This window comes from Haliotis rufescens, unplaced genomic scaffold, assembly GCF_023055435.1.
Source record: "Haliotis rufescens isolate VD_foot unplaced genomic scaffold, xgHalRufe1.0.p SCAF_1, whole genome shotgun sequence".
Classification (NCBI taxonomy): Eukaryota; Metazoa; Mollusca; class Gastropoda; order Lepetellida; family Haliotidae; genus Haliotis; species Haliotis rufescens.
This window is the reverse complement of record NW_025963779.1, coordinates 86,069,391-86,088,259: the sequence shown is the minus strand read 5'-3', so window position 1 is coordinate 86,088,259 and position 18,869 is coordinate 86,069,391. Positions and strand designations below refer to the sequence as shown.

The following is an 18,869-nucleotide window of genomic DNA, read 5'->3' as shown; positions in this document are numbered from 1 at the left end:
TTTAACGCTGCTTTTAACAGTATTCTAGTTATGTCCGGCGTGTCAGCTTAATGTTGGAGGAAAGCCCGAAGTGATGCAGGTCTCAGACGTTTACCACTTCCGTGAAACCCACGAGCACGGGTATGGTGCTGCCAAACCTAGAAACATAATCGGGCGAACCGAGATTCGAACCCATAATCATAGGTTTCTGGCGTGCCCAAGGGATGCAACTCTGCACAGCGAATCGCAGCACCTTAGACGACTTGGCCACTCGTGTCCCTGCTTCGTTTTGAAGCAGACCCATTTGATTTTGTTGAGTGACTTGTAACCATGAGCAAGTCTTGGGTTTAACACAACCAGCCGAGACTAAACAACAGTTAAAACTGTTGAAAACTTTTTTCAATAACAAACATGTGCTTGTTGGTTAACAACTCTCCTTTCCTTGAGATAACTATACAAAAGTCAAACACATCTCAACTCGCATCTACAATGGTTTGTCTGTACCACACCCAAACTCATGGGACCCACGTATAAACATGGCTCTGTGGGTAATGTCACTCACATCTACATTGGTTTGTCTGTACTAGATGAAACCAGTTAAGATGTCTGTATGGGTCATGTTCCTTGTATCTACAATGGTTTGTTTGTGTCAGATCCAAACTCATGCAGATATATGCAAATAATCATGACTGTGTGGTCAAGTTTTTATCTGTGTTGCCTTCTCTCAAATATACTTGTTTATATCGTACTGGCACGCGGGATCAATATAAAACTGATGAAAACAGAAACACATGTAATCCTTGAGATTGGGGATTTTCTTCCTGCAGTGGAGTATAAGCTGCTTTCATTGCTAGACTACAGCAAGGAGCACGGACAAACAATCAGGACAAAGAGACTGATGTTCATGGTTTATTCTACACACAGCTACACACAGCTACACACATGACAGTGATGAAAGCCATACTACACAGCACATGACACTCAGGAGAGGGATGATCGGCCACTTGACCTACATCACGACTTTTCAAAACAAATCTCTACATCAAGCCAATGTGAAACAACATTCTGAAAAGAATTAAATTAAATCATTTCCTTGTTTTCAGTTTCAAATACAGTCAACTATATTGAGGTCATCTATCTGACTGTGCCAGAGGACTGATGTTGGTCTGAGGCCAGCAGTGGGCCACCTCTCATCGACACCAAGGGGTCACCATGCCAGCATGAGGCCATCAGAACACTGAGTATACATACAATATAGATCAGAACTTCACAAGAGTACACTGTCAGTATTTCATATTAGTTGTCAAATTACACCATTTCATTAAGCTTATTCCTCAGCCCCTTGGATCTCTTTCACTTGAAGCCCTCTTGTCCAGTGATACGTAACCTGATGACCTGTACATGATCAATCGTTGCCTGCGCAACCATCCACATCCGCGGTTCATGAGGACACTCCTGATGACCTGTACATGATCAATCGTTGCCTGAGCAACCATCCACATCCTCGGTTCATGAGGACACACTCCTGATGACCTGTACATGATCAATCGTTGCCTGAGCAACCATCCACATCCTCGGTTCATGAGGACACACTCCTGATGACCTGTACATGATCAATCGTTGCCTGAGCAACCATCCACATCCTCGGTTCATGAGGACACACTCACTGTGACAACCTCATCCTTACTCTACTCAGCTGACAACCACTGCACACAGGACTCCCTGTGGGGGGGCGCGGAGGTTTGGGATTACCGCACCATTGGCAAGACTTTGTAAATTATTGTGATGATTTTCCTGCTGTGCATCTGGGCACTGACAATAACACATGATGTTAAAGTAAATGTATGACAGGCCTAACTATTTACATGTGCTGTGTGAAGCTGAAAATGCAATTAGTGATACCAAATGGAGGAACATACTAGGGGTGAAACGATACAGCAAGGATGTGATACGATACGTATCACGATACAGAGGTCATGATGCGATATGTATTGCGCTACGCATATTTATGTCAAATTGCATGGAAACTTTTTGACAATAAATATTTCAGAGCAGGTTCAAAAGGAAAACTTGTTCGTAACTGCTATGTTTATTATTAAACCTCATACGCTAATTACAACCTATTTTGTAATAATTGACTGACAAAAACGCCAGGGGTCGTCAAACTAGAATCAAGTTATTTATTTCACAAGTGAATCGTGTTGTATCGATACAGAAAAATGCATCATTTCACCCCAAGAATACACCACTAGTTAACTATACACTTGTAAAACACTGAAAAAAGGTGGGCTAAAATGACAAGGGTAAACATTTACACAGATGAATGACCATTTCATATTAACGTAGCTGAAAAAAGGAAAGTATTACATGCTTTATTGTGTGTTCTGTTGTTCAAAAAGGTTTCCCTTTTGAGACCACCACATGGTTTGATCTACCAGAGGTAAAGAAATACATGTATTGAAAGAAACCTTGACTTGAATAACAGCATTCTCTTGTCACTGTTAACACCCACTAGGGCTGGGACGGGTAACTCGGGTACCCGGGTTGGGTGGGTACTGAGTAGGACCCGGGTACCAACAGGACTACCCGGACCCATGGTTAACCACGTGATATATTGTTTAATGACAAAAATTATCTAGAACTCTATGGTTACACTACAAGTCAATAATGTTCGCATTTCTTTCTGACTATGCACCCATTCCTTCTGATTTTTCATATGGTTGAATAAAGATATAACTCAAATCAAATTCAGTGTATGCATGACCAGATTGTTTAATACATGTATCTTAATACGTTTTGCCAGGGCTATGCTAAAAATGTTCCTTTCGGGTACCCGGGTAGTAAATTTGGACTCGTCCCAGCCCTAACACCCACATACAGCAGCACTAGCTCTACACAGCTGTCAAAGTTATGAAAGACAACACAATTAAAAAACAACAGAAATTAATAAATACTTACATCAAAACATCATCAAATAATTTCTCGCACAACACAGAGGTGTGAGACATAATATTTGTGCAAATTAGAAACCAATGGACATTAACACTGATTAAAGCACATTTCACGCGTAACTTCTTATCACTTGCTCGGTGCAGTTGTAGGTGGTGATGATCATGATGCAGGATGAAGTAGAACACGGAAGTGTCATTTCTCACAACCACTAAACCACACAGAAGGGCTGGCATGTATCGCCTTCCCTTGTATCAAAACACACCTGTCATGGTATAATCATTCAAATGCTTCCATGATCTAACTTAGTAAAGGACAAGAGAGTTCTTCAACTACAGCCTGACTATCGTCTCTTCCCTGAACCACAAGGCACAGACAATCACAAGTGTTAAAGTAGTTCTTCATAGCCTCTGTTGGTAATATATGATATCTATACTTGTGTCAACTACAGGGATATATAATGAGGGTATGTGAGGTCTTAACTTAAAATGTACTAGATACAAGGATAATCAGTCATGAAAGAATTGCTTAAATGTTGGCTGATAAATAAAACAACAGCAAAATCCAATTACAGGGGGAAAATATATATGTAATATTACAATCATAATTCTGAGACTTCGTGCAAATAACCATATTCCCAAACTAGATTAAACTAGAATAGAATAGGCACCATTACTTCAGCTCCCATACTTGTCATAGACTTGCAACTAGCACTAGTCCAGAAGTCCCAACTAAAACAACTAGCAACTGAAATTATAATGCTTCAAACATAACATAATAGGTACAGCTCATTTGTTCTAGCCGAAGACCCGGGTTTGGTTCTCCACATGGGGACAATGGGTGAAGCCCATTTCTGGTTTCCCCTGCCGTGATATTGAGGGAGTATTGCTAAAAGCGGCCTAAAACCGTACTCACTCTTAAAGGGAGACTTGGCTCAGGTAAATTGGCAGTACCAGCAAGTTTGACGCAGGTTATTCCTTGTCTGTCTGCTACTTCAAGTTTTGTTATGAGTATCAATCTTACAGTTGATCATTAACCTAACTACACAGAAACAATGTCTTAGGCTCACATAAGACACTACATATTAATTAACTACTTATTAATTGGATTAATTTATTATAAATTGGAAATTGGCAGCAGATTTTGGAGCAGTCTCCCTTTAACAAGTCAACAGGACAAGGGGTCTCCTACCACCGGCCACCAACTCAGGGTTTCAAATCAGTTCATTTTCTTGGACATTGATGCTTGTCATCCAAAATGTCAAAGGTTTTATTCAGATTTGGTAATACTATTGAACAACGTCCTGTCCAAAGTTAATAATATTCTGAACGTGTACTGATAAAATAAAAAAAATTTAAACCAGGAAAAATTCCATTTTTGCGAAACAAATCTCCTGGCAAGGTGATCAACTTACCCCAACTCAAGATGATATATTTTTGCACACTTTGCCAACATGCAAGCAATTTCAACTGCCCTCTGCTTGCATTTGAGTTCGAGAGAATGAAATCTTATTTGATTACAAATCTTTGTCCATCACAGTAGGGTCATCCAACAATGCACACGGACAGCTATTAATCTATATCAGATCTAGACATGTAAAGTAATAAAATGTACACATATTTACATTCATGAATTACATACAGTCGCCTGTCTATCAGACATGCTAGGTGGACAATCCGTTTCCTTCATAACTGTTTCTCAATTTCCAAGTTAAGATTTGCCACACTTCAGTGTGGGAACAATTTCTCCTGTAAACAACACATGTATAATATGAGGATACACGTCAACTGGTTAGTACTCACAGTAACCAAACATGGCCCTAATTTCAATTTTCTTGTCATACATTTCAAACAAAACAATGCTTCAAACACAGAAATACAATTTTGGATTTCTGCAAAGCATACACTATTCCTGTTTAGAACTTACTAATTTATTTCGTTGAAGATTATGCTAGTCACATCAAAACTATCAACTAGTGACATGTTGCCGTAAGGGAAAGCTTTGTGTGTCCCATTAAAGCTCAATATACCCAGTGAACATAGGAGCATTGTGAAACAAGGCCAGCTAGACTGGTCCATGGATGGAAATTTGATGAGGAGGTGTGCTCTCTACACGCGTAGTCCGTTCCGTTGGGCACTCTCCAGTGTTTCGTAACGTACATCGCGCGATCGACACAGCAGGATGCAAGCGCTGATGAGGCCGAGGATCTGTGGAGACAACATACAGGAAGTCAGTACACCACATGTCGCTAACAAACACTGCCCGATCACCTAATCCTGGCACTAACACACTGACTACAAGACATCCTGTTTAACTAAACACAACTGTATTGTTACCATTATGTATACCCAACAATTGGGGTTTAATATCACTTTAAGTAATTGAGTGAGTTTGCTTTAACAAAATGTCAGGTTGATGTGGGAAAAAAGCCGAAAGGTTTATTATGTTGTGTTTTTTGTTTAATGCCGCACTCAACAAATTCCAGCTATAAGAGGGCGGTCTGTACAGAATCGCGTCTGGACCAGGCAATCCAGTAATTGTCTTCATGAGCATCGATCCACGCAATTGGGATACCATGACATGCATCAACCAAGTCAATGACCTGACCACCCGATCCCGTCAGTTGCCTCTTACAACAAGCATGGTTACTGAATACCTATTCTGACCCGGGTCTTCATGAGGTCAAAAGCCTGAAATGTCATGGGCATTTAGGGACCAATTGAAAAGTCTGATGGTGGATAAAAATCTTTATTTCTCAAGTTTATGGGGGAGGATGAATGGCACTTTGACACTACAACTTACCTGATTTCTCAATGCATAATATAGTAACAAAGCCTACCTTGAACTTTTGAACTGGTCGCTTATCATAAAGGACAACAGAAGAGGCAAGGATTTAAATCTGTTATCACAAAATATTTGTTGCTTACCTGGATGATGGCGAAGGCAACAGTCACTGCAGCAATGTACACAAGGTTCATCAGGAATTTATCCTTCAGCAGGTCCAGGCAGCCCTAGAACATGCCAAAGTTCCAAACTACGGTCAACAATGGTGACAATGAAAGCAGCATCAATGCAGTCTCCTCTGCCTGGTATTGTGAAATCAGATTCTAGCCTTGCAGTTTGAAGAACATATTTCCAGAAACATAGCAGATCAAATTCTAGGAATTTATCTAGGATTCCAAACGACAAAGTGACGTTGGCAGGCAAGCTAAGGAAGAGAATCCTAATTTTTTTTAAATTGGGATTTTTTTTCACTTTACCCCTAGTCTATATAACAAACAAAATACTGAAAATGCTTGCAGGCTTAAATATTTTGGCGAAGATATTAATGATAATAATAATGTGCATTTATACTGCACTTAACCCATAGGAGAATGGTTGCTCCAAGCAGCACTCCAAGGAAGAATAATGAAAATATTCAATGTAAAATTATGCACTGAAATCCTACCTCATTATAGATGTCTGTTCCTGTAAGTGATGGAGAACAGCTTGTTGCATTCCTACAGCAGCTCCTTGGAACCATGGTCGTGTTCCCCCAGCCTGGAGAGGTCGCCCAGTCGGAGGCATTGTGAACCCCACAGCACTTGAGCTGGAGCACAATATCACATCCTGTCTTGTAAACTCAGCTAATAATAGTTCATAGGTTTAGGCTAAAATCTACCATGTCTACTAAAAAGACATCTTTGGGCTGATCATCTATAAGTTTTTGGCACAGACTGGTAAGTATTCAAAATTTCAAAACAAACATACAATTTCCTGCCACCAACAAAAAACTCTTCAAATTTCAATCAAGCTGTTTAGTATATATATATACAGTCTCAATAACCTATTCTCTGTGGACACCAGTCAGTGATCTTCACACAGCAGAACATTTCACCAATAAGGTCCTGGGCTTATCATAAATAGCAATGATGGGCTCTCACCTCTTTCTGAATATAGTCAATTTGATTTTTTTCAGCAGTCTCATTGTAGTGATTGACAGCATCCTTCAGACCTGTGTCAAGTACATCTCTCACCTAAAATGAACAAAGATGATTATTACAAACACAAACATGGTCAACATGTCCAATAGGGTCTCACCTCCATGAAATGGCACTGATGAGACTTTTTACTTTGGAAAGTTTGGTTTCAGATGGCTTAATATCAAGATGAAGCTCTCATGTCACTATGGACCTCGCATCATCATGGGCCACTATTTGTACCAGGAAAGCTAATGCCTGTCACAACAACAAACACTACACAAGTGAGTGAGTGAATATGGTTTTACACCGCTTTTAGCAATATTCCAGCAATATCACGGCGGGGGACTCCAGAAATTGGCTTCACACAATGTACCCATGTCGGGAATTGAACACGGGTCTTCGGCGTGATGAGCGAACGCTTTAACCACTAGGCTACCCGACCGCCCCCACTGTACACAAGTGGCTAGCTACAGGACAACATATGTAAGCTGTATCTACCCTAGCCAATACTTGTTCATGTTGATCAGCAAATACACAGGAGTGTCATGGAACATTAACAGATTAATATAATCAGCGTTGACACCAGAACCTCTCAGAACTCACAGAATGACAAACTCCTGTTTTTACTGCCTTTCTACAATGCATGGAACACGTTTTATTACTTCAAGATTTATTTGTTACACAAGATAGTACAGCGGCAAAGTTTTTGTTCTCTTTGAACTAAAAACAATGGAAAATGCAGCTAATAAAGTCAGATAATTTTCAGGTTAAGTTAAAAAAGGACCTGTACCGTCAACGTGATCAGGCACCTACTCCAGTGCACATCAAGATACTGAAAATTCTGAGGTATTTTACCATTGCAATAATGTAAAAACAGTCATTAAAGCTACTTCCTCTGTATTGGTCCTGTTATCAGTGATATACTGTCATCTTTACAAAGCCATAACATTAAGATATAACTATATTAACATGATAAACAGGAATTTGGAAAGTTTTAATTCCAATTTCAGAATTTTTACTGACATTTGTTCCCAACTCTGAACCAAACATTGCATTTGGCCTTTATGCAGATCTAGATAGAACCCTGTAATATGACGAACACAGTGCTATTCGAATGAATGAGTGAGTGAGTGAGTGAGTATGGTTTTACGCCGCTTTTAGCAATATTCCAGCAATATCACCAGACACCAGAAAGGGGCTTCACACACTGTACCCATGTCGGGAATCGAACCCGGGTCTTCGGCGTGACGAGCGAACGCTTTAACCAACTAGGCTACCAGACCGCCCCTCGAATGAATGAACCAGTTAGACTGAGCTTAGTTCTACGTAACAGTTCCTGCATATTATCAACTACTGTTGTGAATAACAGTGAGTGAGTGAGTTGGGATTAACGCCGCTTTTAACAGTTTTCCAGTTATATCACGGCGTGTCAGCTTAATGTGGGAGGAAAGCCCGAAGTGATGCAGGTCTCAGACATTTACCACTTCGGTGAAACCCACGAGCACGGGTATGGTGCTGACAAACCTAGAAACATAATTGGGGCGAACCGGGATTCGAACCCACAATCATAGGTTTCTGGCGTGCCCAAGGGACGCAACTCTGCACAGCGAATCGCGGCGTCTTAGACGACTGGGCCACCCGTGCCCCCTGTGAATAACAAAACAAACTTCCAAGTATTGAAGCATGCAGAACACCGACCCGATGACAATGAATCATACATGGATAACTCACATCATTCCTGAACACATAGCCCATAGTAGCTGCAACAACCTCTGCCAGGAACACCAGGAGAATCAGGGAGAAGAACTGTAGAGTAAAACAACATAAAACATCAAAATGAGTGGAAATTATATTGTCTTTAATGTTTAACCAAACTGTTTTTACTTTACATGGTCAAACTTGCAGCAGTATTGACACTAAGTAAAGAGGGCATGTTGTCACTGGTAATTGTAAAGATACAGTTATTTGAAATATAAATTAGTAAACATTAATAATGGCAGTAGTAATATGATTTCATAAAATCAATTGTGAAAAATAAATTCCATGAAAGTAACAAGTCACTCCTAGAAACTACACAGACCAGAATCTGTTCAACCAGATGGATGAAGACATGAAATATTTCCTTTCATTTGTAGCGACATGTACAAGAAACATGATTTATCCCAGAATGTTGTCAATGTCTGAGTCAGTGACTTATGGACCAGAAGTGACTTATGGACCAGTAGTGATTTATGGACCAGTAGTGATTTATGGACCAGAAGTGACTTATGGACCAGTAGTGACTTATAGACCAGTAATGTCTTATAGACCAGTAGTGACTTATAGACCAGTAGTGACTTATAGACCAGTAATGACTTATAGACCAGTAGTGATTTATAGACCAGTAGTGATTTATAGACCAGTAGTGTCTTATAGACCAGTAGTGACTTATAGACCAGTAGTGACTTATAGACCAAAAGTGGCTTATAGACCAGTAGTGACTTATAGACCATTGACTTACAGACCAGTAGTTACTTATAGACCAGTAGTGACTTGTAGACCAGTAGTGACTTGTAGACCAGAAGTGACTTATAGACCAGTAGTGACTTATAGACCAGTAGTGACTTATAGACCAGAAGTGACTTATAGACCAGAAGTGACTTATAGACCAGTAGTGACTTATAGGCTTGTAGTCTGTACAAAGTAGGGCTGGCTATTGATATAGATCATAGAGATTCATAATCATTTAATTAATATCAATCAATATTGGAAAGGTAAATTTGAGCAAATATCATAAAAAGTCTGTAAGAAATCAACATGTTTCATCCCACTGGTGAGTGGTTTGAGATATAACAAAAACAGTTGCATTTCATCTTCGGCAATTGACATGATAGACAATGACAAGTCTATGTCGGTTAAGTTAAACAATATTTCATCACAATAGTTTATGTAAGTCATTATCGATGATACTTTTCATAATAATAGTTAATATTTCTTCCCATCAACGATAACTTCAGATTATCAATCTTTTTAGCTAGCCCTAGTAAAAAGACAGTTCAACATTTACTAATAGTGAAAACATGTATAGACATGCAGTAACAAGCCTGACTACTACTACATGTAACTTCAAGGATACCTTAAACTCTAGACTGTATTGGGCTAATCATGCTAATGGTCTTATGGTCTAATGGTCCAATGGGCTTATCGGCTACTACCAAGTTGCATCCCCGATGAACTTCCCTGTATCATTGTAAAACTCACCGCTGCTAATAGGCACTTGTTTTCCTTACATGCAGCGATGCAGCCAAGGAGCCCGATGATGAACATGAAGATGCCCCCGCTGATGATGATGCTGGCTGGCACCAGAGTGAGGCTTGCCTCCGTCACCTCGTCAAAGTGGCTGTACGTTGAGTAGACCCATGCTCCTATGAAGCAGAGGGTTGCAGCAGCACCCTGAAAATATCACAATTTGAAGTAACCATGGAAACCCCGTTGGCCTGTAGCTCACCCTGAAAATATCACAAAGCGTGGCAGCAACCCTGTTAGATCTGTTGGCCTACAGATCACCCTTAAATATCACAGTTGCCCCCCCCCCGTTCAGTACACTGTTCAGCATGTGACATCAGTGCTCCAGGTAAGGTGAATATTTGCTTAAAATACTCAAGACAAATAAAATCCTAGCATATTAAAACTAATGTGTATACAGTGGCTATTACGAGTTCTGTCCCTTCTTTGTCCCTTCTTTGTCCCTCCTACTGTAAACCCTTGCAAATCTTGCAAAAGACCGAAATCTGCATGTCAGTTTACGAACCGGATGTCGATTTTGTTTACGCAATTTTGATTGGACTATGCATAGACTCATTAGTCCAGCCAAGGCTTGAAACTCCCTTGGCTCGGGAAGATGTCTGATCACTTTCTGACATTAACATTCAGAAAAGCTTTGGCGACAAACAAATTTGAAAACCAACAGATTCCAATCGTCGATTCGAAAAGGACATGGTGCCTTATCAAACAGTAACACAATCACGTGGTTACTCACTGTTAACCAATGAAACATGAGATAGATCAATGATAAAGTTATTCTCCTTCACTTTCGCAACACTTGTCCATGGAAATTCAAATTCTACCCGATAAAAGATTGTATCTACTTTGTAACAGAGTTTCATCTACACGCATTACATAATTATGCAATCTTACACAAGGCATTATTGAATGACACAAATCATGGAAAACAGATTAACAATTATAAGGAAACAGAACTTAAGATTAAGTCATTATCCCCTCACACATAATGAGTCACCTCAGGGGAAACAACTCTGAGTGAGACGTCAGATAACCACTAAATAATGAATGATTGTCTGCCACTTCCTTCATGCTGTAATGCACACAAGCGTATTGTTTAATCACCAGGGGAGTTGGTTCATCTCTACCAGTTTCTCTGCTTGAGCACCCAGGTTCCCTACTCTGTTGCAATGCATTAAAACATTAAGGGATCATGCTTACCAAATTACACTCCAAGACCGAACTGTATTTCAGAATATTTGACTAATTTGAATCCTTATGGGTAAGTGGCTCACCACCTTGAGAAAAAAGGACCGCATTCTGAAGCATATGGGCAATATGATTATTATTGCTACAAAATGGTCATGATGGAGCCATTTAATTTTCACTACTTGTCGCAAGAGGCGACTAACGGGATTGGGTGGTCAGATTTCCTGACATGGTTGATGCATATCATCGATCCCAATTGTGTGGATCGATGCTCATGTCAATCACTGGATTGTCTGGTCCAGACTCAATTATTTACAGACCGCCATCATAAAGCTGTAATATTGCTGAGTGCTGCGTCAATCCCTGGCAGCATCCTACCAAAGACGTTAAATGATGGTACTTATCCTGCCCAAGACTGGTCAGTACGGAGTAAGTATACTGTGTCTGGGTGGGGTATGCATGTTAAACTGTGGCATGGTAACCCTGGGCTAGCACCATAAAACCGGCATTAGTCCGGTCTAGTACAAGCAGTCACACACACACACACACACACACACACACACACACTAGTACAAGCAGTCACACACACACACACACACACACACACACACACACACACACACACACACACACACACACACACACACACACACACACACATGCACGTTGCTATATAAGTGCAATAATCTTGAACGTGACATTATGATAAAACCCCATTTCACCTCATCACGATTTTGATCAGAAATGAAGGTTAAATGATTTGGGTTCCTGGAAACTACATCATCCGTATTGGATTGTAAACATACATATACATACAAGATCCTACCAGGTATGAGTGAGTGACTTCTACACAGGTGCAAATGACAGTTACAATAAGAACTGACCTTTACTTATACCTGCAGTGTAGTATTCCATGGTATAGTATTGAATAACAGAATATGTTTTAAACATTGCCAAGTTTCTGTTGTTTCTTTTCTAAGCAAAAGATGAAATTGTTTGGTCATATAACACGTCCTGCTTATGTTTCTGTTAGTCTGGGTTAAGACCTGCATCACTTTGATGTGGTAAAACTAGTGGTGACACCGCTAATACTCAAAGACGGACAGAAAGGTCAAGCAATATCCAAACGATTTTGCCTACACTCTCAACATATTCGATTATGAGACGGTTTGGTTTCCTGAGAAGGCATATTTACTATTTACTTCTTAACGTCTTGGAGAGACAAAGTGAGAAAGAAGGAGGCCAGTGTCTTCTTAAAAAGAATACAGTGCTGTGTTTGGTTTAAAATAGACCTGCACAATACATAATCAATGAACATAACACTGCAAAATGATGCTATTTAAACTGATTAATTTTTAATGACCTATCGGTTAGGATGATTCAATCATCGATCATGATTTCACAACCTATTCCCAAAACTAGATATACACTTCATAATGTTTGTTTTTGTTTGTTGTTTAACGCCACACTCAGCACTATTCCAACTATATGACGGCAGACTGCAAATATTCAAGTCTGGACCAGACAATCCAGTGATTGACATCATCAGCATCATTCCACGCAATGGGGAAATAATGCATCAATCAAGTCAGCGAGCCTGACCACCCGATCCTGTTAGTCACCTCTTACCACAAGCATAGTCGCCTTTTATGGCAAGCATGGGTTGCTGAAGACCTATTCTACCCTGGATCTTCATGGGTCCCCCTACATAATTACAAAGTGGTGGTAAACAAATTCACTCAATCCTTCTTGTACAACATTATTAAATATTGTTAACCATGTATCATAAATACTAGAGTACTGTTGGTCTCTGTCTTACACTGTAGGGACAGAAATGTAGTTATTTTCAAGGTTGTGTGTCCTTAGGAGCTTAAATGTGCCAATTAGAACAAGAAGTCTGATTCATCAACAACTGGGTGAACGTCATTTCAACATGGCTAGTTGATTGTAATCTTGAAAGTTTGCCCCTTTCCTTTTGATCGAGATTGACAATACCCTTTTTCATTTCTGAATAGTGAATACCCAAACATGCCCAAAAGTATTTTGTGAATAATACTGTGCATTATGCATGTTCACATGTTCATCATTTTCCATGCGTTTGTCATGTTTTTTGTTAACTTTATATAATACGCAATGTCACAATGACTTGATGTTAAAATATTATGTCTGAGTGTGCCGTGGGCACCAAAATACAAGAATTTCAAACCCTGGCAAGTACGTAGAAAATACAGGAGACTTAAACATACCAAAACACAAATTAACACTAAGATGCCAAGGGAGGTAATCATGTCAAGAGCTCTTGCATTCAAATTCGATTGGGCAGGTTATTGATGTGAAATGAAACGATCAATAATCTGTGGCATAATATTGATCAACGTAATCAGCATGAATTTTAAGACTCTGCATGCCGTCCTGCTTTCCAGGGTGGGTCAGTATCGATTGTTGTGTATTGAGATGTAACAGTTCTGCTGTAACCAGTAGCAACTGTTCATCCAGAGTCATGCTTGCATTCCTAGAGTGCACAGTTGTGAAGGCATCGGTTAAGAAAGAAAACAACCATTCATATGATTCTTACAGAAGTGTACTAAAAGCATGAAGCATTCCATAGACTTCATTTCAATTCAAGACGTTTTCATACCTTGAAGTATTTAACTTGAAATAACTCCTACATATGTAATGTTATTACATCCAAAACAATCCTAATAAAACTTCACATCAGTCATACATGTATTTGATGCAACATATTCTTATCAGTACACCACTAGTCCTTACAAAAACATTCAGGAACTTCAACAGAAATTGTTTATTTGTTCATCATAACATGCTTAATGGCCATTCTTGTCTTGCAAACCTTGTTGGGTCAAGGCAACAAGTGTTGCCGGGGGTTCTGAAACAACAACCAACAATAGGTTCATCATGTTTAGCATGTCACCTTCCTTCAATTACTACAGCATTTTTTTTTAAGATCTAAGATCTCGGACTCATTTCAAGTTGTATGATGAAAGTTAAAGCTGAACAAGAATTGTGCACATCCATTATGCATTCATAAAATTGGCCAATTGAAAGTTTTCTTATGGAATACATGTATTTGTTTACCTGTATATATGTTGAATATGTTTTCCAGTTTATATGTAGGATATATGTTTATATGTAGGATATATGTTTATATGTAGGATATATGTTTATATGTAGGATATAAAGAGGTTATCACGCGAGTGTGTTTGGGGATGGAAAATATCCTGCATTAGGAATAAACATTGAATTTAGCGAGCCTTGGTAAGCTAAATACATAGTGTTTATTCCTAATACAGGATATTTACCATCCCCAAACACACAAGCGTGATAACCTCTTTATCATATAATGTCATTCTTTAATTCTGTGCTTCAAAATCGCTTTCCCTCTTTCATAAACATTACCGAAACATTGCGAGTTTTCCTGGAATGCGCGCATTAATATTTATTACGTCACAGGGTAAGTGATGTGTCAGTCGGACAGTGACAGTAGCCAATATAGTTCCAACTGAAATCTGATTCTTATACAGTGGCGAAGCAACACATACGCAAAACGACAAGGCTCGCTAAATACAATGTTTATTCCTAATGCAGGTTATTTACCATCCCCAAACACACTTGCGTGATAACCTCTATATATGTAGGATATATGTTTACATGTAGGATATATGTTTACATGTAGGATATATGTTTACATGTAGGATATATGTTTACTTGTCTTTAAAGAAATTGAGATAATTAGTGCTCTGGGCATTTAAACCAGGTCAGTAGCAAACTCATGCACCTATTGCGAGTGTTATCCAGGGTGAGGGACAGTTGACTGAAACATCAACAAGCAGTATCCATCAATTCTGACAGATAATTATTAATAAATTAAGGATTTTTTGCAGGTGGTCCTGATTCTAATTGATCTAACAAAACCACTTAAATCGTTTTGCATTATCATTCTCCAGATTAATGCAAAATTTCATTTTGGGGGGCTTAAATTTCTTTGAAAATTCACAAGCCAAATTTCTGGTCAAAACATTAGACTAACGCATAGTCTCTGAAAGTATGCAATTTTGATGAAAACAAATAACTCTATTTAGATTGAAAAGGATCCCCAGTGAGATGGGACATTCGGAACCTGGTGAAAAACAATTAAGCAGGGCTTTTGCAGTGACCTGGGCTGGGCTGGGCTTGGCTGGGAAAATAATATGGTTCAGGGACTGTGAGACAGACTAGTGATAACATGCCTAGACAACTGGAAGCTGACAACATCACCTATATTTGATATATCCAAAATCAAAAGTAAAATACAAGATGTCTTGTTTTTTAGTTTGTGTTAAATTCAAACCTACCAACACCATGAACACATCACCTTTTGCATATTTAATTCCAGACAGGTAAACATGTGTTGTTATTTCAAATACTTATGACTTCTTCAAAACTTAAATCAAAACATTTAAAAACTATAGTGATTCAGATATTACAAGAATACTTGCAAACCCAGGTTTTTATATCATTATTTATTTAACATGTTCAAAAGAGTTCTGTACATGGATAAGAGATCATATTAGAGTAGTTTAATAATGGGGACTGTTATGTTCCAGTTGTTTTGTGTTATTCTACATTGAGAGGGAAGTACAACAGTGGATATTTCCCATTCATGAACCATGGAAGTTATCGCCATTGTCTGGACTACATATGCTATGCATCTCATACAGCCCATTTCACATATCTTGAGTGTTGCATTCATCTATGTTGGTGATTATGATTCACTAATGGTTTTAGTAATGTCGTCAGTCAATGGATGCAAACCAGGAGTAATAGTGAGTGAGTGAGTGAGTTGGGTTTAACGTCGCTTTTAACAGTATTCCAGTTATATCGCGGCGTGTCAGCTTAATGTGGGAGGAAAGCCCCAAGTGATGCAGGTCTCAGACATTTACCACTTCGGTGAAACCCACGAGCACGGGTACGGTGCTGACAAACCTAGAAAAAATAATCGGGGCGAACCGGGATTCGAACCCACAATCATAGGTTTCTGGCGTGCCCAAGGGACGCAACTCTGCACAGCGAATCGCGGCGCCTTAGACGACTGGGCCACCCGTGCCCCCCAGGAGTAATAAACAGACTGTAAACAATGATGGAACTAAAGGTGCATTGTGGGAGTTTTGTTTATATCAACTCTTCACATGACATTCCCTACTTGTCTTTTCCTAAAATATATTTGGGCCAATTTCTTACCTACCATGTCTACTGTATTTGTAATATGTCCTATAGCATTAGCAGTCAAGTTTACTCATCACAATCAGAAATATTCTAATAAAATCAGTCAAAAGTTCCACTTTGAGGTAAAATAAATATATTGAAATTATATACATGATGAAGAATGACACTGCTAATGATGATGAATTGTAACAAACTCACTTACACTTCTGAATATAACAAATGTTTGTAGATCACTTTTATCCTTTGCTGTACAATTTCTTTTTCCCAATTCCCAGAATGTTTTGGCAACCACAACCTACTGCAATGGTCAGGGTCGCTATCGGAACAGGTACTAAAACATGTACTCCATTATATTTCTGTATACACACATGTACCCTAAGTGGGTAACATATATACAGCACTGCCTATTTTCACAACACAATTGGGCTGTTTACCTTAATCTCCTACAATCTGGACTCCAGCGCCATAAACATCGCTTTCAAGAGCTTTGTCAAAATAGGTATGACAAGAACACACCCCAGGCAGTTTTCTGTATACATAAATGTACACTAGGGTGGCAATATCAATGGCTCTAGAGTTAGAATTGTAGGGGATTAAGGTAATCAACATACTATGGCTCTGTGAAAATAGTCAGTGCCATACAAACGTACATTTGTGGATACAGAAAGGTACCTATGGTACATTTGAGGATACAGAAGGGTACCTAGGGTACATTTGTGGATATAGAAAGGTACCTAGGGTATATTTGAGGATACAGAAGGGTACCTAGGGTACATTTGTGGATACAGAAAGGTACCTTGGGTACATTTGTGGATACAGAAAGGTACCTAGGGTACATTTGAGGATACAGAAGGGTACCTAGGGTACATTCGTGGATACAGAAGGGTACCTAGGGTACATTTGAGGATACAGAAGGGTACCTAGTGTACATTTGTGGATACAGAAGGGTACCTAGGGTACATTTGTGCATACAGAAAGGTACCTAGGGTACATTTGTGGATACAGAAAGGTACCTAGGGTACATTTTAGGATACAGAAAGGTACCTAGGGTACATTTGAGGATACAGAAAGGTACCTAGGGTACATTTGTGGATACAGAAAGGTACCTTGGGTACATTTGAGGATACAGAAAGGTACCTAGGGTACATTTGTGGATACAGAAAGGTACCTAGGGTACATTTGAGGATACAGAAAGGTACCTAGGGTACATATGAGGATACAGGTAGGTAGCTAGGGTACATTTGTTGATACAGAAAGGTACCTGGGGTATATTTCTCTTGTACCTGTGACAAGGACCCAGTATCCCTACTGCATGATAAAATAATACAAATACATGTAGTGTATCAAAACCAAACGCGTATCAAATATACGTCTTTAATAATTGGATTCACAGTAAAATTAAGTATCTGCCAAGAATTGTTAAGAACTGCCCGAGTGTTGCACTTGGATTTGTGATGTTTCGTGAGTCTCCATTGACATTAGATCGTGTTGTTGTTGGGGAAATGTCATGGCGCGCCATGATATCGTGACTCAAAAACGTTGTCAATATCTTACCCAAAATATCAGTCCAACCACTACTAAACAGATCTTGGAAGTTACAGTACATCCACCAGCCATGTTGCGGAATGTCGTTGACAAAGTCCTCTCAGTAACGACAGTTGATGATAAACACGCACTTGTCTGCTTTTCAACCCGTCAGATGTTCTTCCGTCATGAGATATTTATAGAAAGTCATGTGATTGCTTCCTACTCTCAAACCAAAGAAATTCCTGTTTCTTTTAGGTATGAAAACACGAGTTCGTGTAAAACATATATGTATGCTACCTAAATAACCTTGTCTTGGGTTCGTAAGATATCAGATAACAAAATCATATTCTACATTTATAAATAACGTCAGCTAGACTGCCAAAACGGTATCCTCGGGGCCCTATTTGGGTTGTTTTCAGTGCAATTATTTATATGAGTGAAAACGTTCTTTCAATTATGTACTGCATAGTCAAAACTAAAAAATCCAGGATAGTTTGAATAGAATAAGATCCCGGAATAACAGTTTGGCGATATTTAAACACAGGTATCATAAAATAGCACCAATAACAATCCGAAATACCTTAAAATTTGCTCCAGTATACGCAGGGGATAACATGAAACATACGTTTATATAAAAGCATTGTTTTGCACTTGAATAGGGTCATGCTTTTATTCAAGATCGGGTTTTTTCGAACTGAGGTAACTGAAATAGTTCAAACAAACCCCGGGCCGGGATCTCTGGTGTCCTTCTGTCACCAG

General features: G+C 39.2%; 1 protein-coding gene across 2 annotated transcripts; it reads right to left on the bottom strand.

Moving 5' to 3' along the window:
* Positions 1–875: 875 nt before the first annotated feature.
* LOC124147103 (tetraspanin-3-like) lies at positions 876–18,304 on the bottom strand. 2 transcript variants are annotated; one of them, XR_007223061.1, is made up of 8 exons: positions 18,138–18,304; positions 10,131–10,322; positions 8,622–8,696; positions 6,852–6,944; positions 6,377–6,517; positions 5,856–5,939; positions 1,583–5,135; positions 876–1,512 (listed from the first exon to the last, which is right to left on the bottom strand). XR_007223061.1 is itself a non-coding variant. In XM_046517725.2 (7 exons), exons 1-7 carry the CDS (start codon positions 18,198–18,200, stop codon positions 5,037–5,039), a joined length of 747 nt encoding a protein of 248 aa, XP_046373681.2. In that variant the 5' UTR covers positions 18,201–18,304; the 3' UTR covers positions 876–5,036. The 2 variants fall into 2 exon arrangements, 1 of the variants encoding a protein (XP_046373681.2); XM_046517725.2 differs by having other exon boundaries at positions 876–5,135.
* Between the last annotated feature and the right edge of the window lie 565 nt (positions 18,305–18,869).